We start from the raw sequence: 26544 nt of genomic DNA, 5'->3' as shown, positions 1-26544 counted from the left end.
AAAAACTCTAAGCCATCTCCGTGGAGATGTTGCCTGTACAACGGCAAAGAGAATGACTGGGGTAGGCGGAGCCTAGGAGGGATCATGTGACCAGCTTTGCTGGGCTCTTTGCCATTTCCTGTTGGGGAAGAGAATATCCCACAAGTAAGGATGACGCCGTGGACCGGACACACCTATGTTGGAGAAAAGTTATTTAACTCTACACACATGCCACAGGGCAAGTCACACCAGTAATACAAACCTGTTTAATATAATGTACGTGAAGAGCATGCAGCAGCAGTGCCAGTGAGCCTCTTCCTCAGCAGACCGGGGATATAATGACCTCCCAAGACCCTGAAAGCAGCTGATACTGAGTCACTAACTAATCTCTCTGCGTCAGAGCTTTAAAAAAAAATCTGACAACTGCTGGACCTGATATACAATATCTTTATATTGCAGCATCTCCTTTATGTGGAACAAGAGTAGAATGGTAGAATTCACACACTACTGGGCTCATCGGGGCCCATTTATCAAGCTCCGAACGGAGCTTGTGGGCCCGTGTTTCTGGCGAGTCTGAAGACCGCTGCTCCATAACCCTGTCCGCCTGCTCTGATGAGGCGGACAGCAATTGCCGGAAATCAACCCGATCGAGTACAATCGGGTTGATTGACACCTCCCTGCTGGCGGCCCATTGGCCACCAGTCTGCAGGGGGCGGCATTGCACCAGCAGCTCTCGTGAGCTGCTGGTGCAATGTTAAATGCGGAGAGTGTATTGCTCTCCGCATTCAGCGAGGTCTTGCGGACCTGATCCACACTGTCGGATCAGGTCCGCAAGACCTTTGATAAATAGGCCCCCTAGAGTTTGTTTTTACACTTCTGTAGCTAGTTTACTTATATAGCTGTGCCATGGCTACTACACAGATTGCCTGTAATGTAGGTTTTATTCCATGTCTAACTAACACAATGCACTCTAAAATAAGCATGTGCGTCTCTATACGCACATCCAGTTTGTTAATAAATATTATGTGCATGAACACGTTGCTTTATTACAATGATTACACGTTTTATTCTCCCCTGCAGTAACAACCCTGCAGTATGTGTTGTTAAAGGGACAGTCTACACCAAAATTGTTATTGTTTAAAAAGATAGATAATGCCTTTACATTCCCCAGCTTTGAACAACCAACATTGTTATATTAATATACTTTATAACATTTAAACATCTACATTTCTGCCTGTTTCTAAGCCAATACAGACAGCCTCTTTTTTATTAGCTTTTCAAAAGAGACTGGTAATTAAAGGGACATTATACACTCATTTTTTTCTTTGCATAAATGTTTTGTAGATAATATATTTATATAGCCCATGAAGTTTTTTTTTTTTTTTAAATGTATAGTTTTGCTTATTTTTAAATAACATTGCTCTGATTTTCAGACTCCTCACCAAGCCCCAAAGTTTTATGTGAATACCGTCAGCTACCTTCTCCAGCTTGCTCCTGTTTGTGTAAAGGGTCTTTTCATATGCAAAAGAAGGGGGAGTGTCTTATTTCCCACTTGCAGTGGGCTTTCCACCTAACTTTTCAACAGAGCTAAATTGAGATCTTCTAAGTAAGTCTTTAAACTGTTTTATCATGGATTTTTATATCAGTATCTGGGCATCTTGTTCTTTATTATAGTGTCTATTACATGCAGTTATATGAAAATGAGTGTATACTGTCGCTTTAATGTGTGGAATTGTGCAGGACACAGCATTAATTTGCTAAAATACAAGTCAATGGATAATAACTAGCCATGTGATAAGGAGGCTGTCAGAAGAGGCTTAGATACAAGGTATTCATAGAGGTAAAAATTATATTAAAGGGACAGTCAACCCAAAAATAATTTTAACTTATATCTATAAAGTTGCCATAGATCGTTTTTTACAAATATAGCACAGTTTTTACAGATATTCCGTTTGCAAGTAAAATCACTTACTTTTGCCGCGGCTTGAAAATGTCTGTCTGGCTCCGCCCCTTTTTTGTCATCCGTGGCATCGTGATCTTCTTCTGATCCCTGTAATTTTTCTAACTTACTCGTAACCGTCAATAGCGCATGCGCAATGCGCCTATTCTACTGTTGGGGAACGTTTTCACACCGGAACAAAAACGCTGGCTCATTATCTGAGCAGATCATAGTTGCAGCGTACCCCAAGATCCATGTTAGAGGATCGTCAAAATAACTATAAAAAACTTGGTAGAAAATCTTTCCTACCAAGTTTACAGTTATTTTGACGATCCTCTAACATGGATCTTGGGGACACCTGTGTTATACTTCTTTAAACAGTGCTGCCAAATAAGTAGAACAATGTGGAAGAGACTTACCATACACTTTGCAATATAATCCAATGTGGGAACTGATAACTTCTAGGGAACTGCTGCCGGAGGGGAGCACAGGACACTGGTACGCTGCAACTATGATCCGCTCAGATAATGAGCCAGCGTTTTTGTTCAGGTGTGAAAAAGTTCCCCAACAGTAGAATAAGGTCGCATTGCGCATGCACTAATGCCGGTTACGAGTAAGTTAGGAAAATTACAGGGTTCAGAAGATCACCATGTCCCGGATGATGAAAAAGGGGCAGAGCCAGACAGACATTTTTCAAACTGCAGCCACGGCAAATGTAAGTGATTTTACTTGCAAACTGAATATCTGTAAAAACTGTGCTATATTTGTAAAAAAAAAAAAACGATCTATGGCAACTTTATAGATATAAGTTAAAATTATTTTTGGGTTGACTGTCCCTTTAATATAACAATGCTGGATGTGTAAAACTGGGGAATGTGTAATTAAGGGGTTATCTATCGCTTTAAACAATTTTGGAGTAGACTGTCCCTTTAATAAGGAATATGTACATGGATTACAGCCCACATAAGGAAATAGCAGTGCTCCACAGCTATCACATTTTACTAGCATTTACTGATTATATACATCATTTCCCAGCTGCATCCTCACCAGGCTATTGATAATATCAGCAAGGAAGGGTGGGGTCAAATGTCAATTTCTTCGGATTGAGATCCTTATATCAAACCATAAGTACATACAGAACTTGAATCATTTTTGATACTACCATTTCTAACATGATGTGCAGCTCATGTTATTTGTTCTGACATTTTTTTTTTTTTTTAAATAATAATAGAAATAAATATGTTTTATTTCTTAGGGGGTGGGAGGAGGCAAAAAAATAAAAATAATAATTATATATATATATATATATATATATATATATATAATTATTATTTATTTTTGTTGCCTCCTCCCACCCCCTAGGAAAGTTTCTGCATGCGTCCCTGATTGTCAGCGCTAGTGTGGAGACTGCTAAATAGCATCAGTAGTGTGTATGTAAGAGTGCCACATAACAGTAAGGCTTGAAAGAAACAGCTGTGCTTTTATCACTTACTTTGATCTAATGAAAATATGGGCACCTACGCCATCACCCTCTACAGCTATGTGTATGTTTTCTATTTCCTGACAATTCTAATTTAGCTACTCTATCCTCACAAAACTCTACATTCTTTTTATTAACTGACAGGGACAGTCTACACCAGAATTGTTATTCTTTTAAACGATAGCTAATCCCTTTATTAACCATTCCCCAGTTTTTCATAACCAACACAGTTATATTAATGTACTTTTTACCTCTGTGATTACCTTGTATCTAAGTATCTTCTGACAGCCCCCTGATCACATGACTTTTTATTTATTATCTATTGACTTGCATTTTAGCCAATTAGTGCAGTGTCTGCCACAAGCCAAGGGCGTGATCACAATGTTATCTATATGGATAATAAAGGGATTATCTATATTTTGAAACAATAAAAAATCTGGTGTTGACTGTCCCTTTAATGGAAATACTTGTAAACAATTTAATACACTCTAGCAGGTAAAGTGGATCATTGGGAACAAATTAGAGGGAAACATTTTTTGAGTAAACTGTCCCTTTAAACACGTGTGCACTTTTTTTTTTTTTTTAAATCAGTGTTAATACTTAAACCCCCAAGACGCACACCGTTTGAAATAGCATGAAATTATCTTTCAAATGTTGGGTCTTGGAGGTTTCTGGGGTTTATTAACTGGACATGAAACCTAATTTTTTGTTTTCTTTCATGATACAGATAGAGCATGTGATTTTAAACAACTTTGATATTTACTTATATTATCTCATTTGTTTTGTTCTCTTGATATCATTTGTTGAAAGGGATACCCAGGTAGTCTTAGGAGCTGCTGATTCGTGGATGCACATTATATGCCTCGTGTTATCGGCTTATGTAGTGCATTCAACTAGTTCCCAGTAGTGCATTGCCGCTTCTTTAACATGGGTTACAAAGAGAATGAAGCAAATTAGATAACAGAAGAAAATTAGAAAGTTGTTTAAATTGTATTTTCTATCTGAATCATGAAAGCAAAACTGTAAACCTTAAAAGTCTAGCACGCATGTCAAAGAGCACTATAGAAACATTCATTTTTTTGCATGAACTTTTTATATTGATTTTGAACACATCTGTTTACAACTCTTCCTTAAAGGGACAGTCCAATCTAAAAATGTTATTGTTTTAAAAGATAATCCCTTTATTACACATTCCCCAGTTTAGCATAACCAACACAGTTATATTAATATACTTTTTACCTCTGTGATTACCTTGTATCTAAGCCTCTTCTGACAGCCCCCTGATCACATGGCTTTATATTAATTATCTATTGACTTGCATTCAAGCCAATTAGTGCTGTGTTGTGCACAACCCACGGGCGTGAGCACAATGTTATCTATATGGCTCACATGAACTAACACTCCCCTGTTGTGAAAAGCTAATAAAAAAGCATGTGATAAGATGCTGTCTGTAGTGACTTAGAAAAAGGCAGAAATTTAGAGGTTTAAACCTTTGAGTGCTAAGCACTTTCCCACCTGGGTGCTAATATTTTCTAAGGTTTTTTTATTTTTGAAAAAAAAAATTTAACTTTTTTTTTTACAGACCCCCAAGACTTACACTGTTGGAAAGGTTAGGCGATTACCTTTACAACAGTGGGTCTTAGGGGGTCTGTAGCTGCTTAGATGCCTGAGATACAAGCTTCTAAGCAGCATGCCCCCTCCTCCTATACTTAACATTAACTAAATAAAGTTGTGCGGTGATGTCATCACGTCATTGCACGTGACGTCACTGTGCATCACGTGATGCCCTGGCGATGCCTGTCACTCTACAGGCACGATCGCCGGGAAGGAGCGGTTAGGAGCCCCCAGATCTCCCTCAAGTTGGGAGAATGCTCATGACGGCTCTGAGCCGTCATTAGCACTAGAGTGAGAAATTATGTGAAGGCTCAGAGCCGTCATTAGCACTCTAAGGGTTAAAGGTTATAAAGTATATTAATCTAACAATGTTGGCTGTGCAAAGCTGGGGAATGGGTAGTAAAGGCATTATCTATCATTTTGAAACAATAACAATTTTGGTGATGACTGTCCCTTTAAAGACAAATAAAACCCAACAATTTTCTTGCATGATTCAGATACAGCAGACAATTTTAAAAAACATTTCAATTTACTTGGGAGCTAGATGATCGCATCGGTGAGACAATGACAAGAGGCATATATGTGCAGCCATCAATCAGCAGCTAGCTATTAGAAGGGCATTGATGCTCCTGAGCCTACCTAGATATTATTTTCAACAAAGGATACCAAGAGAACAAAGCAAACTGAAAAGTTGTTTACAACTGCATGTCTCATCTGAATTTTGCCTTTATTATCTCTTTAATTGGATAATGTGCTCAGAGGCAAGTAGGTGATAAGAGTTCATTGTAATCAAATTAGCTGCAGGAATGCCATTTCAATAGGGCTGGGATATTTCCCCCCAGGGGGTCACTACTTGTCGCCATTTGCTGTCATAGTTTTTCTATTGCCATTACATTTTTAATATGGGAGTCATTTTTAATAGGCAAATGCATATATTTCAATAATAAATTATGGTAAATAAGTTATTATTGTAAACAATTGTAATACACTCCAGCAGGTAATATGAATCATTGGGAACACATTAAAAGGAAGTACATTTTCCAGTACCCTGTCTCTTTAAAGGGATACTAAACCAATTTTTTTTATTTAATGATTCGGACAGAGCATGCAATTTTTAAGTAACTTTCGAAATTACTCCTATTATCAATTTCTCTTCATTTTCTTGCTATCTTTATTTATTTTAAAAGCAGGAATGTAAAGCTTAGGAGTCAGCCCATTTTTGGTTCAGACCTTGGTTATGCTTGCTTATTGGTTTGCTGAATGTAGCCACCAAAAAGCAAGTGCTATCCATGGTGCTGAGCCTAAAATGAGATGGCTCCTAAGCTTTACATTCCTGCTTTTTAAATAAAGAAAGCAAGAGAACGAAAAAAAATTGATAATGGGAGTAAATTTGAAAGTTGCTTAAAATTGCTGAATCATGAAAGAAAAAAAAATGGGTTTAGTATCCTGATTGCTCATAGGCTGATAAGAACAATTCACAAGGAAAAAGACAACCCCCCCCCCCCCCCCGGACAATAACATTTGACTGTAATGTATTTTAAAACCATCTCTTTTAGATACAAAAAAGGGAAAATCACGTTATTGCCTTTTTAAGGCCTAAACTACAACCTGCCCTCTGTTACCTATAATTAGTGTAACCCGAGTTATATTGTAAAGCACATAATAATGAACTGCATGTAAATAACGTTGCTTTGCTAATATCAAACCGTACTATGTAAAGGAACTATATATATAGTATATGTGTGTGTGTGTGTGTCCGGGCTTGACAAACCCATGGAGTCACTGGCTCCTAGAATTTTACCCCTGGCTCCTAACTTTTTGGGTTATTTTCCATAATTTGTTGAATGTTTGTATTTAAACATTTAATTGGAGAATTAAAAATGTGTTTTATGTTCTTTTGATTGCCTTCACCCTAGTTACTGGTTATGCTGTTATCGCCAAAATCTGCAGCACTCATATAAAAATTCAAGCTTTATTCTAAACTAAGGTCATAAAAACATCCCAAAACGTTGCTTGATGCTGTTTTTATGACCTTAGTTCAGAATAAAGCTTTAATTTTTATTTGAGTGCAGTGGACTTTGGAGAATACTGTTGGAAAAGGCTGCCAGTGAGCCCTATTTTCACGTGTACTCAATTTCTCAATATTAATGGTATTGCATATGCTGGTACTTATTCCCTGAATAAGCTATTTTGAACTAAATGCCACATATAAGCAGACTAGTACTCTAGTGACAACTAATATCACTAAGGTACTTATAAGAGGCGCCTAGGAGTAACAAAGGGAAACAGGTAAATAAATAAATGCAAGGGTCTAAAAAAATGATTATAGGCAAGATAGGACAATATAAATCTATAATATACAAACTGTCATCCGAAATGGGATGGCATGTGACGGCCAAGTCCTTAATATCCGTAATGTAAAGTCCCAAAAAAGATGTTCCAAACGGAAGGGCCGCTCCTCTAGAGTGTCACGCCACGACACAAGGATAAGGAATCTAAAAAAATCAAAATAGAGGAGAGACGAGGATTCGCCCCTGTGATCATATCCATTTGGTCTACCGGACGACAAGTGGTTCCGGACTGCTGGTTTTGCACATCTCGTGAGTAGGATTCTTTTGTCCTCCTTAGCCTGTAATATCATTTACCATCTGATCTGCACCATGTGGCGCCCTCTATTTTGATTTTTTTAAATGCCACATATTTTCTACAAATGACACCTTACTAATAAAGAGGCTGCTCTATATAACGGGACACGTGTATAACGATATTGAGCACTTGCTTTTTTGCATTGGATCTCAATCTTAATAATAATTAAATATGCCTTTGTTCGCAGTGTAGCTAAAGACCTATAAGTGAGACCAGACGTGGATTACTGTGCAATGATGCTGAGTAACTACATAATGATTAATCACTATGCACTGTATAATGATACTGTCTAGTCATGTCATGTTAAAGAGACAATCTTCTTTAGAATTTGTATTGAAATTCCCTTTATTACCCATTCCCCAGTTTTGCATAACCAACATGGTTACCACAGAGGTAAAAGGTATATTAATATAACCTTGTATCTAAGCCTTTCCAGACTGCCCCCTTATCTCAGTTCTTTTGACAGACTCGCATTTAAGCCAATCAAAAAATACTCCACGGGAGTGAGAACGTTATCTATATGGCATACATGAACTGAGATAAGAGGCGGCCTTCAAGGGCTTATAAATTAACATATGTGCCTTACAAGGTTAAGCTTTCAACAAAGAATACCAAGAGAACAAATCAAATTTGATGATAAAGGTAAATTGGTAAGTTGTTTAAAATTGTATGCCCTATCTGAATCACGCAGTTTCTGCAAGTTTAATTTTGACTAGCCTGTCCCTTTAATGGATATGTTGTGGTTTATGGTGATGCTGAATATCTTAACATTAATATTGCACTGGCATTGTATGCTAATCCTTTATGAATTTGTTTTTTTTAAACGTATTTGTTTGCCCAATCCACCTGGGTGCAATTCTGTAAAATAGTACAGGCATGGGAGATAAGGCCTACATCTGTAAGCTAGTACTGGCATGGGAGATAAGACATATATCCGTAAGCTAGTACAGGCATGGGAGATAAGACATATATCCGTAAGCTAGTACAGGCATGGGAGAGAAGGCATACATCCATAAACTAGTACTGGCATGAGAGATAAGGCATACATCTGTAAGCTAGTACTGGCATGAGAGATAAGGCATACATCTGTAAGCTAGTACTGGCATGATAGATAAGGCATACATTTGTAAGCTAGTACTGGCATGAGAGATAAGGCATACATCTGTAAGCTAGTACTGGCATGATAGATAAGGCATACATCTGTAAGCTAGTACTGGCACGAGAGATAAGGCCTACATCTGTAAGCTAGTACTGGCATGGGATAGAAGGCATACATCTGTAAGCTAGTACTGGCATGAGAGATAAGGCATACATCTGTAAACTAGTACTGGCATGAGAGAGAAGGCATACATCTGTAAGCTAGTACTGGCATGAGAGATAAGGCATACAGCTGTAAGCTAGTATTGGCATGAGAGATAAGGCATACATCTGTAAGCTAGTACTGGCATGAGAGATAAGGCATACATCTGTAAACTAGTACTGGCATGAGAGAGAAGGCCTACACCTGTATGCTAGTACTGGCATGGGAGATAAGGCATACAGCTGTAAGCTAGTACTGGCATGATAGATAAGGCATACATCTGTAAGCTAGCACTGGCATGAGAGATAAGGCATACATCTGTAAGCTAGTACTGGCATGATAGATAAGGCATATATCTGTAAGCTAGTACTGGCATGAGAGATAAGGCATATATCCGTAGTAAGCTAGTACTGGCATGGGAGAAAAGGAATACATCCGTAGTAAGCTAGTACTGGCATGGGAGAGAAGGCATACATCCGTAAGCTAGTACTGGCATGAGAGATAAGGCCTACATCTGTAAGCTAGTACTGGCATGGGAGATAAGGCATACATCTGTAAGCTAGTACTGGCATGGGAGAGAAGGCATACATCTGTAAGTTAGTACTGGCATGGGAGATGAGGCATACATCTGTAAGCTAGTACTGGCATGGGAGAGAAGGCATACATCCATAAGCTAGTACTGTCATGGGAGAGAAAGCATACATCCGTAAGCTAGTACAGGCATGGGAGAGAAGGCATACATCCGTAAGCTAGTACAGGCATGGGAGAGAAGGCATATATCCGTAGTAAGCTAGTACAGGCATGGAAGAAAAGGCATACATCCATAAGATAGTACTAGCATGAGAGATAAGACATACATCTGTAAGCTAGTACTGGCATGAGAGAGAAGGCATACATCCGTAGTAAGCTAGAACAGGCAGGGGAGATAAAGGCATACATCAGTAAGCTAGTACAGGCATGGGAGAGAAGGCATACATCAGTAGTAAGCTAGAACAGGCATGGGAGAGAAGGCATACATCAGTAAGCTAGTACAGGCATGGGAGAGAAGGCATACAGTATATCCGTAGTAGTGATGCACCGAAATGGAAATTCTGGAACGAAACCGAATCCGAAAATCCGGGATGCACTTGGCGGAAACCCGAAACTGATGCCGAAAATGTATTTTTTAAAATTATTTTCAAATGTATTTTTTTATGCATAATTAGAGCCAATAAAAAAGCACACACTTTTATTGAAAGTAACACACTAAAATTGGACAAAAATATCTTAAAACAATAATATGCTACACAATAATTTTACCAAGAAAAAAAAAAAAAAAAAAACAGGCAAAAAATGCAATTTTCGGCTAAAATGTTTCTGCGACCAAAATTTTGGTGCATCCCTACTTAAAACAATTATAAATATGAATATACTGTATTATTCTTCATTTTGTTCTATGTAACAGAATCATATTTAACAGGTTTTTTTTTTACCAATTATCCAAATAAAGTATAGTCCTAGAAAACTCATTATATGCAGAACAGTAAGTCAAGTGATAAACTTAAACAGCAGCTCTTGGCTAGCATCAAATTTGAAACATGCTACACAATAATTTTACCGAAAATAACAGGGGGGAAAAAAAAACGAAAAACGAAATAGCCAAAAATGCAATTTTCGGCCGAAACTTTCTGCTGCCGAAATTTCGGTGCATCCCTCATCCGGAGTAAGCTAGTACTGGCATGGGAGAGAAGGCATACATCCGTAGTAAGCTAGTACAGTCATGGGAGAGGAGGTATATATCTGTAGTAAGCTAGTACAGGCATGGGAGAGAAGGCATACATCTGTAGTAAGCTAGTACAGGCATGAGAGAGAAGGCATACATCCGTAGTAAGCTAGTACAGGCATGGGAGAGAAGGCATACATCCGTAGTAAGCTAGTACTGGCATGGGAGAGAAGGCATACATCCGTAGTAAGCTAGTACAGGCATGGGAGAGAAGGCATACATCTGTAGTAAGTTAGTACAGGCATGGGAGAGAAGGCATACATCTGTAGTAAGCTAGTACAGGCATGGGAGAGAAGGCATACATCTGTAGTAAGCTAGTACAGGCATGGGAGAGAAGGCATACATCCGTAGTAAGCTAGTACAGGCATAGGAGAGAAGGCATACATCCATAGTAAGCTAGTACAGGCATGGGAGAGAAGGCATACATCTGTAGTAAGCTAGTACAGTCATGGGAGAGAAGGCATACATCTGTAGTAAGCTAGCACAGGCATGGGAGAGAAGGCATACATCTGTAGTAAGCTAGTACAGGCATGGGAGAGAAGGCATACATCCGTAGTAAGCTAGTACAGGCATGGGAGAGAAGACATACATCTGTAGTAAGCTAGTACAGGCATGGGAGAGAAGGCATACATCCATAGTAAGCTAGTACAGGCATGGGAGAGAAGGCATACATCTGTAGTAAGCTAGTACAGGCATGGGAGAGAAGGCATACATCCGTAGTAAGCTAGTACAGGCATGGGAGAGAAGACATACATCCAGAAGCTTACTTACTGAGTCTTGTTTGCTCTACATGTGCCTGAACCTTCTGAGAAGGAAAAGGAATCCCTGATGAAGTCTCCACAAGTGTAACCACTTAATTTAGCGCAGTTTACTAAGGCTATTGGCAAGCGGTGCTCTCATGCACACCCAAATGGCAACTAGCACGCAATTACAGTATCTAGCTCGTGCACACTATATGGGCATGTACATGCAGATGTTTTATTCATTATTTCATCATATTGGCTGAGGGGTGTTACAGCTGCATTGGCTAGCTTTCCCCTTTTCTAACTGCATCCTTGTATTGCCTGGCAAACGCACTACCATGGAAGTGTTTTATGCAGTATTGCTTATTTCATGCGAGTACACTGTCCCTTTCAAAAGAATGCTCAATGTAGACTACAAACCACCAAGTAAATAGAGATCAGAACACTGCAATTCCAAGCTGGCAGTATGTAAAGAACAGACATTGTTTTGCTGCTTAGCTAACTTATTACAGCTTGTTCTCAAAGGGACACTAATCTCTCTTACAGATTGTTACCTATCCCTAACTGGCCTCAACAGGGGAGAGATAAGCACAGGCTTTTTTAAAAAAAAAGATCGCTCACAATACAACATAACACTGCCCATACAGAAACTACATTTGTTACAATTATTTCTTCAACTAATAATTTTATTTTCTCAGAATAATCTTTGCTTTGAACACATCAAGTCTAGCATGTTTTAGTGTTTTGTGTCTCTGTGAGTGTTAATAGTAAATGCTTATTCAAAAGCCTGCTTTAAATACAGTACTCTTCAATGATGCTGAGTATACATTGATAACACATTGTGCTGTGTATGGCACACTGTATATTGCTACAGAAAACATTTCATTTGGTGATAACCTTCTAGAGTGCCCACTGCCCATGGTACTTTTTAAAATGTAAAGGCACAATAAATAATCATTAAATCTATATATCTATGTATACACACACATACATATATACATACATATAAACACACAATTAAAGCTTAAAGGACCCTTAAAGGGACAGTCTACACCAGTGGTCTCAAAGTACCAGCCCCAGGGCCAAATGCGGCCCTCAAGATCGTTTCATCTGGCCCTCCCTTGTAAAACCATTAATTTGGGCTGTCAATGTTTTTTTTAGGGTTCTAAGAGGTATAACTAGTTGATGTTCTTAATAGGCATTTACAACACAAATATAAAGACAAGCATCAAGTGTAGACTCCCACCACTTTTTTACATTTCTATACAGTTCCAAGATGATCACTTCATTTGGTACTCACAAGATAAATATAGACAACGGTTTATGTCTATTTTGGGCTACAACTGCTAACAATGGACTACTACTTGGCTAAATGTCATTTTCATTTCCTAGTATATTCAGTTCCAGAGCACTTACTCAGTTAAAGTGGCCCCCATAGGAGAATAACACTTGGCCAGTGGCCCCCAGACATCTTAGCTTAGATTAATATGCAACTAGCCTCCTGCACCTATTCTATATCATGCAGCAGTAACGGTAAAAAAAAAAGTAATTTTAAAATGAATTTTGTTTCTGGCCTCTTTAAAATGGCTGCCAAGCTCAGCCCACTGATGACATCATGATCTGGGCTGCATATGGCATCCAATAACAAAAGGCTCACTAGTTGGATTCAACAGACTGTCAATGCTATTCAGAAGAGTGCCTGGATGCAGCCCAGATTATGATGTCATCAGTGGGTGGAGCTTGGCAGCCATTTCAAAGTGACCAGAACAATATTCATTTTAAAATAACTTTTTATCCATTCCTGTTGCATGATATAGAAAGGGGTGCATGAGGCTATTTGCAGCTTAATCTAAGGTAAGACTTTACGATGACTAAGGTGTAGACTGTCCCTTTAAATATAGTAGAATTGCTAAACTGACAAGTGTGTAATAATGTAACTGCACTTAAATGAGCAGATTTGTTTCTGACACGTTTCAAAATTTAGTTCAGTTTGCTGCCCCATGCATCATGTGACAGCGATCAGTTATCTCAGACTCGTATGTATATATTATGAACTCTAGCACATGCTCAGTAGTAGCTGGTACCTCAGAAAGTTGGAATATAAAATTATTGTGCAATTTGATGATGGAAGTAAATAGGAAAGTCTCTTCTATATGAATCATGAAAGCTTCTACCTCTTACTGGGAGTGTAATTTTTTCTGCCTGCTATGTTTACACGGTTTTCTTTAACCTATATAAAACCCAAAATGTTTTACGATTTAGATAGAACATACAATTTCAAAGAACTTTCCAATTGACTTATTTGATCAAATGTGCTTCATTCTCTTGGTATAGGTTGAAGGAGCAGCAATGCACTACTGGGAGCTAGCTGAGCACATCTGGTGAACCAATCACAAGAGGCTTATATGTGTAGTCACCAATCAGCTAGCACCCAGTAGTGAATTGCTGCTCCTGAGCCTACCTAGATATAACTTTTATACAGAGGCTATCAAAGTAAATTAGATAATAGAAGTCACTTTGAAGGTTGTTTAAAGGGACAATCAACACCCAAAATAAACTTGCTGTAATCAATTACTTCAAAAAGCCAACTGCCATTCAGATAAAGGATGGATCCTAAACTCCTCCTACGTCATTGTGAAGTTGATTTTACCTGCAAATCGCATGAGTGTCGGCCACGACGACTCATGAACGTTCACGCATAATTGCGCATGTGCAGTTAGTACGTTTTGTCGCTAGCAGCCAGCCTCTTTATTCACGGAACTGTGTAAAGGTTCCTTCTAACATACATTACCTCACTCTAACACAGTGTTTTTCAACCAGTGTGCCGTGGCACACTAGTGTGCCATGAGAGATCCTCAGGTGTGCCACGGCAGACTGACAACAGTGTGACATATTTTTTAAACTTTGCTTGTTTTTTACTCCCAGTGCAGGGGTAGTTTGTAGGAGGCATGGCATAATAGCACAATACATACAGTATGTGTGTGTTTGTGTGTATGTGTATATATTTATGCTGTATTAGGCTACAATGTGTGATTTTTTAAAAATTTTGGGATGGTGGTGTGCCACAGGATTTTTTAATTTAAAAAAGTGTGCCACGGCAAAAAAAAGGTTAAAAATCACTGCTCTAACATACATACCTGTTCCATTTTCACCTGAATGATGGAAAGGTGACTGTACAGAATGACATTGTTGTTACACATATGACACAAGTAAGTATTGAATGAACTGACTAGTCATTTAAACTTATTCAGCAATAAGTATAATATCTAATCTGCGCTCTGCTTTATAAATAACTCAGCGTTTGCTTCTGTTTTGTAAGAACTGCCTCTTGTCAGTGCTTGAGCAAATAGCAGCATATGCCCTAGTGAGATAGGCAGGGGGTATCTTGTATTTTATAAGGTTCAAATATGTTAGACTTACGTGAGTACCCAAAGCAAAGGCGCACAATTGAAAAGGAGCAGTGGATACATCCGGAATATCTGTGGGACTGATGCAACACTAAATAAGATCCCCACCTCTTTCTGCAGTGGGGAAAAAAAACTGACACTATGCGCATGCGTTTGGTTAAACGCTTGTCATAATTTTTGGCGGGCACGAGAGAATTTGAAACAAGCTCTGGGGAAGAAGACAATGTGAGGAGGAGTTATGGAGGCCATGTTTTTTCCAAACTGCTCGAATTTAATTTTTTAAAGAAAAAAAAAAGAGATTCAGTTTGGACTAGAGAATGAGAATAAGGATGTATGGAATAATCGTGCAAGTAATTAATTACAGCAAGTTTATTTTGGGTGTTGACTGTCCCTTTAACATTGTACGCTCTATCTTAATTCTGAAATAATTTTGGTTTTTTTTTATTATTATGTCCCTTTAAGTATAGAAACTTTCACTATAGGTAGGAATACCACAGGAAACATTAAAAATAAGCTATTCAAAATAAAGTAAAAGGAGCTATTTGTAAATAATTTAACACACTACAGCAGGTAAAATCGATCATTGGAAATAAATTAAAGGGGAGAAATAATTAGGGTAAACGGTCCCTTGAACTGTAATATGTATTATGTACAAAGCTAGCATATACTGAACCTATGTGAGTACTGCAGGCACAGGATAAAAATACTGATAGAAGAATGACTGGGAAACCTGGACAATTTCACTATCAACATAAGGGTCCATGCAAGAATACATCAATCAACATTGTGTTTTCAGAAGAATCCAGAGGAAAAGAGTTGCTGAGTGCTTTTCATGGAAGCAGTAAACAAAGGGATATACAAAAGTCAACAGTAAAACTAAATTGAAGGGTCAGTGAACCGCACACCTCCCTGACCTCCTCCTAATCTAGATAAGAGCAGAAGGTCAGTGAGATTGGACAATGCAGATTCCTCAGATAGCTGTGACTGGGAGGGACAAATTCTGCATTATAAAGGAAAGAAGCAGTTGGAAGTGCTGATAGTATGCGAGACATAGCCACTGGCATATGTATTTAGTGTTATATTCTCTTCCCTCTTACACATTTCTGGAATCAACTAAATATCTTTCGTTCTTAGGCTGGAACCACGCACAGCTATGCCCAATTCATTAACTAACCTTTTTAACAATTGTCCATTTCCTAAACAAATCAACTTATAGGTTTTCCCACTTCCAGTACAGATACACACACTACTATATCCACTTATTATACTAACCCATCTCACACTCCTATCCTCTACCTATAATGAACCACCCACTACCTATAATGAACCCACTTACACCTCTATCCGCTATCTATAATAGACCCACTCACACCTCTATCCTCTACCTATAATAAGCCTATATAATAAGCCTACTCACACCTCTATCCTCTACCTATAATAAGCCTATATAATAAGCCTACTCACACCTCTATCATCTACCTACAATAAGCCTACTCACGCCTCTATCCTCTACCTATAATAAGCCCACTCACACCTCTATCATCTACCTATAATAAGCATGCTCACACCTCTATCCTCTACCTATAATAAGCCTACTCACACCTCTATCCTCTACCTATAATAAGCCTATATAATAAGCCTAATCACACCTCTATCATCTACCTATAATAAGCCTACTCACACCTCTATCCTCTACCTATAATAAGCCCACTCACACCTCTATCCTCTACCTATAATAAGCATACTCACACCTCTATCCTCTACCTATAATAAGCCTACTCACACCTCTATCCTCTACCTATAATAAGCCTACTCACACCTCTATCCTCTACCTATAATAAGCCCACTCACACCTCTATCCTCTACCTATAATAAGCCTACTCACACCTCTATCTACCTATAATAAGCCTATATAATAAGCCTACTCACACCTCTATCCTCTTCTTCCTATAGTTATCCTGCACATCTCTGAAATCCTAAAAACAGCTGTCCATATTTACCACTGACTTCTTACAAAGCTGTCTCACGACTGCACTGGCCCACAAAAAAGCACAATTCACATCATGTATTGATCAAACTTGCTCTGCAGTCATCATGCAGTTATTTAAGTTGTTGGTGCAGCCCTTGCATTGACCTGTATCCATATTCCCTGGCAATTGCTTTCTGCACCTAAAATGTATTACTAGTTGTATGATCTTCTGTTCTGAAACGGAGATATCCACACTTGCATAAACATGTATAGTAAAATATGAAGGAGGTGTTAGCTAGCGTATCCTCTGATCTCCCAATCCTGTGTGTACAGACAGCAGGGGTCCAATAAACAGCCAGCTCTGTTTATATGCTGATGCGATTATTGCCCTTCCTCCACATCCAAGCAGATAAAAACAAGATAGGGAAATGATGCAGGCCCTTCTTTTATCTATGTTTGGTATCCACAACCGAAAAGCAATAACTCTAAAAAGCAGCCCAACCCTCTCCTTTACAGAACACCAATAAACAAAGCATTCAGCTCTACAACAACTTTAGGTTACTAGACTAAATTTATCCCTTTGGCAGCCAAGGAATTAAGGACAATTCACTTTTCAAATAGCTGATTAGTAATCCCCCACATTCCTATGTAGCAACTAACAGAAAAACCCAAATATCTCATTCGAAATGACAGCTTAGCAGAGTTTATTTATGGTTTGTTGATATTTGTGCCCACTAAGAAAGCAATTCTAGAAATGTGAGAAAAGCTTCCAAGAACAGTGCTCCTAATGTCAGAATTTACACACAGCGCAGCCAACATTATTGGTTTGAGTAAAAAGCAAGTTTCTTGTACTACACATAACTTTTGATAAAAGTATAAAATTGTTAAAAAAACGAAGTACTGCAATATAGTATCCTTGACTAACCCCACAACCCTCAATTTCATTACAGGGGGGAAAAAAGGTTTAAATATAAAATCATTTTTTAGGACGTTACAGGATACTGCATTCACCATATGGGTCTCATAGCCCAGCTGAAACACAACTTGAATGTTCTCTACCTACTGCTACACAATTTACAGTTTTTTCTAAGTGAAATACTAGGCCATAAATATGTTTTGTCAGCCATGTGAAACACAGGAAGTGAAATATCCTACTATCATGAATAACCAACTATAACGAAGCCACATGTATATCTGCGACTCATCACTACTGAAAATAATATCCAATACAATTATACAGAATTTTGGGTTACATCACCCCAAAAAGAACACTGTGTTCCCTTGATAAAGAACTACACCTGATTTGTTCACAGGAGCTGACAATCAAGCAGGCATCTCTCACCCACTTGTTTATACTTCCACTAATGAATATGTGCCCGAAAAGGGGTTATGCTTCTATTTAACTCAAAGAGTAATACAAGCGACCACTTTTTAGCTAATTCCAAAATGAAATACGGACATATGTCTATTAATAGTAACCGTTTTGATAATAGTAATAAAAGATAATGATATATGGGCCTAGGGCAATGTTTTGCAAAAGGCAACAATAAAATGCAGCATCATTTAATGAAAAGTTCAAAAGATTAGTAAGGTAACAGACATATTAAAATAGTAACAAGATAAAAAAAATATTTATATTTTATTACACACTAACAAAAACTTACTAAAACTACTGACCAAATTGGTCTCATTCAATCTAAGGCCCATGGGCCACAATGTGGCTTTCAGCCTACCCCATCACACGTCCTCATAATACTCCTCTAACTGTCCTCGTGCATTTTATTGGTTTATTGGTTCATATTTTTATTTCAAGAAATAGAAACTATAAACATTTGTTTGCGTGAAGAAAAAAACCAAAGAAAACAATATGGCCCCTATGTTAAAAAGTCTGGACACCACTGATCGAAAAAAATTAGAAAACAGAATGTAGTGTATATAATTTTTCTATAGATAGTAAAAATGTCTAAATCAACTTTAATGTTAACTTAAAGGGACACTGAACCACATTTTTTTTCTTTTGTGATTCAGATAGAGCATGCAATTTTAAGCAACTTTGTAATTTACTCCTATTATCAATTTTTCTTCATTCTCTTGCTATCTTTATTTGAAAGAGAAGGCATCTAAGCTTTTTTTTGTTTCAGCCTCTGGACAGCACTTTTTAATTGGTGGATGAATGTATCCACCAATCAGCAAGAACAACCCAGGTTGATCACCAATAATGGGCCGGCATCTAAACTTATATTCTTGCATTTCAAATAAAGATACCAAGAGAATGAAGAAAATTTGATAATAGGAGTAAATTAGAAAGTTGCTTAAAATTGCATGCTCTATCTGAATCACGAAAGAAAAAAATTGGGTTCAGATTCCCTTTAATAAGTAAAACAAATTATGTATTCTAAGTGCTCATTTAAAAATGCCCTGCAATATAAGAGCATATACAGAAAAGTTTAGATATACCCCTTTTTTCTTTTGTTTTATCTATTATGATAAAAATAAACAATTGTGTATTAAAAATGTGTCATTCAAAACATTCTATTAAGTCAGAAACTTAAAATTATCATTACAGCAACAGTCTAATCTAAGATGCTGGATGTTGGTCATATAACAAAAATAAATAATAATAAAAAAAATGATCCAATCAAATTCACTACTCCACTGATTTAGAGAATGGAAGGGTGGATTTTTGGCAGATGTTTAGTAAAAACAGGCCTCAGATCTATTATTATTATTATTTTAAAAAAAGGATATTTTTTTTTATACATACAGTGATTTGAATTGCTCCAGTGTTGGCTTCTGAGTGGGGTCCCATATGAATGTAGGGTTCCAATTCCTTTCTCCTGCATTAAACAGGCCCGATTCTGACTATAAAAATCCATCATATGGTAGTGTGTTGGGCTGGTGCCCAAGCCAGGAACATCCACGTTCTCATACATCCTAAATTTGATCTCAAACAAACCATATAAAATAGAAATTCACAGTGTTTTTTTCCTTTTTTGTTTACTTTTTTGTGGCAATGGAAAAATACTAGAGATATTTTCGAGAATTAAAAGAAACTCCCCGCAGAATCATGTGGGATTTTCCAGATCAGTGACAATTGTAAGGCTGAGGTTTCCCAGACACATTCAGAAAGCATATCTGATGAGACATTCCTTTGCCCCTCGGCATGGATTCCATCAAAAAAGCTGTAAAGTAAGCAGAACTTAACACTAAAACCCTACACACTGGATGCTGGATGGCCTTTACAGAACCTTATCATGCAGACACTAGAAACCCCAAACCATATGAATTCCTTTGCTCATAATGCAACAAAAGGGGAAACCTGAGGTTTCATTGCATCCACACAAGAAAAGAGCCTCCGGATTTGATGTTCTTTTTACAAAGGCTATATAACTGGAAGTACTTGTTTAAGGTCAGCAATCCACCGGATTAAAAAGGAGGGGGTCAATTAGGGAGAGTGGTTAAGGATTAAAAGGGTTGCCTGGCATTGTAATGCAATGTCTAATAAAAATAGAAAGTCTTATACAGAAAAAAAATCTGTTAAGGTAGATGGGTGCCCTAGCACTTATCTGGTAAACACAGTCCTTATATACAGAATTATTATCAAGGATGAAGGGAAATCCTTGTGATTTAGATTAGGATTCAGCCTAATGCAGTCATATCCTTAAAACACTCAGACCTTAGGGTACAGGCAATACACATACTGCAGATATTCTACTGTTAGCTGTAATCCAGACTTGAGTTCTCATAGAAAGCTCCTTGTCTTAAATAACCCAGTTCTTATAATGCAGGAAACCCTTATTCTTTATAGCAAACGCACCCAAAATACAAGCATCATGTTGGATTATTCCACAGTTGTTCTTCTGGATCAGAGATCCTCTGTCAGATGTTACTAACTGGACACCCCCAAAAAAATCTAATGCAGTTAGCTCATCCACACGCTTGATTGTAGCCAGTTTTCCAAACCACTAGGTAATGTATTGAAAGTATCTTAGCAAAGGATTAATGATCTCCTGATACTGCAGTATATCCTTCAAAATAGGGTAACCATAATAAAAGAACGGTGCTGGAAGAATAGAGAATCTCTGTTCCCCTTATTAAAAAGCAGATCCGTAGGATAAGGTGGCTCTCCAGGTAAAACAGCCAGTCCTTTGGGATGGGGGATCCCTTCTCCTCTCATATGGGATTCTGGTTTCACACACATAGCTCAGTGCTGCAGACTCTCACTGCTGTATCTCTTCTCCTCCCTTCTCTCCACCCTCTCCCCCTCCTCTCTCCCTCCTGATGGACTGAAGGCAGCTGAGCCCTGGCATGTCAACACCCCCATCCCTTAACCCCTTCCCTGACAGGATGGACACTACACAATAAATACAAAAAAAAAGTTGCCTTCCTAGTTCCCTCCCTATCAGTGCCTTATAACTAAGAGGCTATGATCTAAAAGCATGCTTTCTCCTTTTTTCATTTGCCTAATATTATGCAAGCGACCTCTCCCTGAACCTTTTTCCTCACCTCCAAATGACCTAACTGGCTCCTTCTCACAGATAATGATGTCACTAGGCATTCCCACCACCCTCATTGAATATTTTGGAATGAAGTGACCCCTCCCCCTAAGGACATCCCTCCTCACAAAAGGATAATAGCTTGGGACAAAGATTTCACACTGTTATATAATGACCAAGGATGTGCAAATTGTGTGTGTGTATACACACACACACACATATATATATACATATATATATATATATATATATATATATATATATATATATATATATATATATATATATATATATATATATACATATACATATATATATATATATATATATATATATATATACATATACATATATATATATATATATATATATATATATATATATACATATATATATATATATATATATACATATATATATATATATATAAATATACACACACATATATATACACACACACACACACACATATATATATAGTCTAGTGATTTAAATACCAAAATAAGACATATAAGTAGACATAAATATATAGTTAGACTAATTATATTATGTGTATATATATATATATATCCTTACACATACACACACATATATACACACATCATAAAGAGACTCTTTTTTATGTGTAAATAAGTAACTTCAACATTTCAAAACTCCACTGAGTGCAAGCCTTTATGATATTACTTTGGACTTGCCCTTCACACTGGTGAATTCATTTTTCTTATCTGAGAGATTGCACATGTCCAATGACTTTAATATGAGAGAGAGAAAGAAAAAAAGAGAGTGAAAAAGAGAGAGAGAAAGAAAGAGAGAAAGAAAGCGAGTGTGAAAAAGAAAGAGCGAGAGAGAAACAAAATAGAGAGAGAACAAGAAAGAGAGAGAGAGAAAACAATAAAGAGAGAAAGAAAGAAAGAAAGAAAGAGAAAGAGAGAGACAACGAGAGAAAGAAAGAGAGAGACAAAGAGAGAAAGAAAGAGAGAGAGAGAGAGAAAGAGAGAGAGAAAGAGAGAAAAAAAGAGAGAGAAAGAAAGAAAGAAAGAAAGAAAGAAAGAGAAAGAAAGAGAGAGAGAGAAAGAGAGAGAGAGAGAAAGAGAGAGAAAGAGAAAAAGAGAGAGAGAAAGAGAGAGAAAGAAAGAGAAAGAGAGAGAGAGAAAGAGAGAGAGAAAGAGAAAAAGAGAGAGAGAGAAAGAGAGAGAAAGAAAGAGAAAGAGAGAAAAAAAGAGAGAAAAAGAGAGAGAGAAAAAGAGAGAGAGAGAGAAAAAAAAAGAGAGGAGAGAAAGAGAGAGAGAGAGAGAGAGAAAGAGAAAAAGAGAAAGAGACAGACAGAGAGACAGACAGAGAGAGAAAGAGCACAAACAGAGAGAGAGAGAGAGAGAGAGAGAGAGAGAAAGAGCACAAAAGAGAGAGAGAGAGAAAGAAAGAGAGAATGAGCCAAAATGAAGAAGCCATGTGTGGAAAATTAAGTACACCTTATGATTCAATAGCTTGTAGAACCACCTTTAGCAACAATAAATTAAAGTAATATTTTCCTGTATGACTTTATCAGTCTCTCACATCGTTGTGGAGGAATTTTGGCCCACTCTTCTTTACAACGTTGCTTTAGTTCATCGAGGTTTGCAGGCATTCATTTATGCAAAGCTCTCTTAAAGGGACACTGAACGCAAAATTTTCGTGATTCAGATAGAGCATGAAATTTTAAGCAACTTTCTAATTTACTCCTATTATCAGTGTCTTCATTCTCTTGGTATCTTTATTTGAAATGCAAGAATGTAAGTTTAGATGCCGGTCCATTTTTGGAGAACAACCTGGGTTGTCCTTGCTGATTGGTGGATAAATTCATCCACCAATAAAAAAGTGTTGTCCAGAGTTCTGAACAAAAAAAACTTAGATGCCTTCTTTTTCAAATAAAAATAGCAAGAGAACAAAGAAAAATTGATAATAGGAGTAAAATTAGAAAGTTGCTTAAAATTGCATGCTCTATCTGAATCACGAAAGAAAAAATTTGGGTTCAGTGTCTCTTTAAGGTCCCGCCACAGCATTTAAATCGGGTTGAGGTCTGGACTTTGACTGGGCCATTGCAACACCTTGATTTCTTTCTTTTTCAGTCATTGTGTTGTATATTTGCTGGTGTGCTTGTCCTGTTGCATGACCCAAATTTTGTCCAAGCTTTAGCTGTCAGCCAGATGGCCTCACATTTGACTCTAGAATACTTTGGTATATAGAGTAGTTCGTAGTTGACTCAATGACTGCATGGTGCCCAGGTCCTGTAGCTGCAAAACAAGCACAAATCAACACCCCTCCATCACCGTGCATGACAGTTGGTATGAGGTGTTTGTACTGATTTGTTGTGTTTGGTTTTCGCCAAATGTGGCGCTGTGCATTATGGGCAAACATCTCCACTTTGGTATCGTCTGTCCAAAAGACATTGTTCCAGAATTCTTGTGGTTTGTTCAGATGCAACTTTGCAAACCTTAGCCTTCCATACAAACCCTTCCATACACACCACACTTGTTCAGTCTTTTTCTAATTGTACCGTCATGAACTTTAACATTTAACATGCTGAGGCCTGTAGAGTCTGAGATGTAACTCTTGAGTTTTTTGTAATTTCTCTGAGCATTGCACAGTCTGACCTTGGGGTGAATTTGCTGGGACTTCCACTCCTGGAAAGATTGGCAACTGTCTTGAATGTTTTACACTTGTGAATAATCTTTCTCACTGTAGAATGATGGACTCTGATGGGCATGAACAATTGCTTCTCTTTATAGGATGCTATACTCCTTCAGGAAAAGCTGTCTTTACATTTACATGGTATGTTTCTTTTATCCTAGGGCAATGAACTTTCTTTTCGTTTCTCCTTCTTTTCCTTTCCCTTGCCCTTGTCTTTCTTCTGTCTACTTTCTCCTTCATTTAACCCTCTTTTCTGTTCCCACTCTCTTTCCTTTTTATTTTCTTTCCTTTCCTTTTTTTATGACCACCTTATTTTGATTATTTCACCTTTGCTGTTTTTTTTTTGTAAACCATAAGGCTCTACCTGTTGCAGATTACACCTTGTAATTTATTTTTACCTTTCTTTCCTAAATCACCAGGTTCTACTATAAACAGATTATTCTTTCTTAGAGGAGTTCACCCTGTGGTTTACTTTCAACAGTCTTATGTTTGCTTAATCCATGAGAAAAGAGAAAGATTGAGGCAATATTTCTGATATTTCTTTTGTAATGTCCGCAGTTTGTAAATATTCAGAAGGGGTTTTTAAAATGCAAGAAAAAGGAATAGGATTTCATTCGGACAATCCTTCGTTACATAATTAAAGCATAGCCCTGTTTTATTTTAGACTCCCAGATATCCTGTCAGTTTAGTCGATTTAGGATTTGTTTTTTTAAATATCCTTTTGGTGGAACGTGTAGAGAAGTCTTTTCACATCATAATACATAGATATTATGAAAAGTCTACTTAGCTTTGACGTTGCTTGTTACCTTGTCAGGCAACTTTCTCACTTTCCTATCATGAAGCGTCTTCACTATTTCCCAACTTGACGGGTTAACGGGATCACTTGCCCTGCGAGTTCCAGACACAACTTCTGCTCCAATGTGGAGCGCAGGTTCACGGGGGAACAGTAACCTCTCTCCTGTAGCTCCATTACCTGGGAGCAGCACTTGTTTTCATCTGTGCTGCAGTTCCTCGATGTTACTCGGGTCTCCAAGAATTTCCACCGGCGGTTAAAGTCTCCGCCTAGGGGCAATTTTCTCGGCGAGGTCCCGGTGCTTGGATCTCTGTGCGCACTTGCTAGTGCGTCTGGTCAGCTGACTAGATCCACCGGAAGTCAGTAAGTACGTTTTACACTCTCCTGTTCTTAGAACAATTGCTTCTCTATGATCTTTGCTGTCTTTCCTCCTTGGCATTGAGTTAACACACACCTGAATGCTACAGACCAGCAAATTGCTAAAACTTTGGGTTTTATAGAGGTGGTCACACTTGCTGATGATCAATTAATCAAGGGAATTAGATTAGCAGCACCTGGCTGTTACTTAGCCTTTTAATTCTTATGGAAGCAGTAAGGGTGTACTTAATTTTTCACACATGGCTTTTCCATTTTGGCTTTATTTTTGTTAAAGAAATAATGACACAGTGTACTATGTTATATGTTGTTGTTCTTCATTTGAGGTTATATTTACCTTATTTTAAGACCTGCTAAGGACCAGATGATTGTTATTTTGTTCTGATACGTAAAACCATAGAATTCAAAGGGGGTGTACTTTCTTTTTCACACGACTGTATGTAACAGCCACAACAAATGCATCTGGAGCAACGGAGAAGGCTACCATACTATGAGTATGAAGCCGATATCCTCCAGTGCCAACGAGGATATCCACATTTATGCAGTTCTAACATCACCAGATTAAGGTTAAAAGCAAGGCTACCCTTCTCCAAGGAGCAACAATGAGGCTCTCCACTGTCACACAGCTCTCACCTCATGAGATTCAGGTAACAAATTGTAAGTAGGAATTTCGGGGGGGGGGGGGAAAGCTCATCTACTTATTATATGGATAAGCTTTATATAATTTGCCTTTAAAGTGTCTTACATGAACTAGAGACTTGATTGTTTAAGCTAACCCATCTCATTATATATATATATATATATATATATATATATATATATATATATATATATATATATATGTCAAGTAGCCGGTGGCCCAGCACTTCAACCTTTGTTGCACAAGTAGTGACATGGGGTCAGTCCTCAAAATTCAGATACACAACTTGGTAGTAAAGGAGGGCACTCACAGGGTTTGAAATAGTCAAAAGGGTTTATTCAGAATACATTGCAAGTTTATGCGTGAAAAATCATAGTCAACGTTTCGGCTCTTTCAATGAGTCTTCTTCAAGACAAATTTTTAAGTCTTAGTACGGCTAGCAAGCCGTGCTCCAGGCGAAGGAAGTAAAACACATGCTTTTACTTCCTTCGCCGGGAGCACGGCTTGCTAGCCATACTAAGATTTAAAAATTTGTCTTGAAGAAGGCTCATTGAAAGAGCTGAAACGTTGACTATGATTTTTCACGCATAAACTTGCAATGTATTCTCTATAAACCCTGCCCTCCTTTACTACCAAGTTGTGTGTATATATATATATATATATATATATATACACATACATACATACATACACACACACACACATATACACATACACACATAAATAAATAAAAA

At 37.7% G+C, this 26544-nt stretch overlaps 1 protein-coding gene across 3 annotated transcripts in view; it reads right to left on the bottom strand.

Moving 5' to 3' along the window:
- RARA (retinoic acid receptor alpha) overlaps positions 1-26544 on the bottom strand; it is a 309687-nt gene that overhangs the window by 79039 nt on the left and 204104 nt on the right. The window contains exon 1 of one of the 3 annotated variants that reach the window (XM_053698378.1): positions 19604-20994. The exons of 1 other annotated variant lie outside the window; for it this stretch is intronic. In XM_053698378.1, coding sequence (XP_053554353.1) covers positions 19604-19772 — 169 coding nt within the window. In that variant the 5' untranslated portion in view covers positions 19773-20994. Of the gene's footprint in view, positions 1-241; positions 275-19603; positions 20995-26544 lie in introns of those variants that run through there. One more of the 3 variants, XM_053698387.1, reaches the window with a different exon arrangement.

Source organism: Bombina bombina, chromosome 1 (genome assembly GCF_027579735.1).
Source record: "Bombina bombina isolate aBomBom1 chromosome 1, aBomBom1.pri, whole genome shotgun sequence".
Taxonomy (NCBI): Eukaryota; Metazoa; Chordata; class Amphibia; order Anura; family Bombinatoridae; genus Bombina; species Bombina bombina.
The sequence above is the reverse complement of the archived record's forward strand: the minus strand, read 5'-3'. Positions and strand labels throughout refer to the sequence as shown.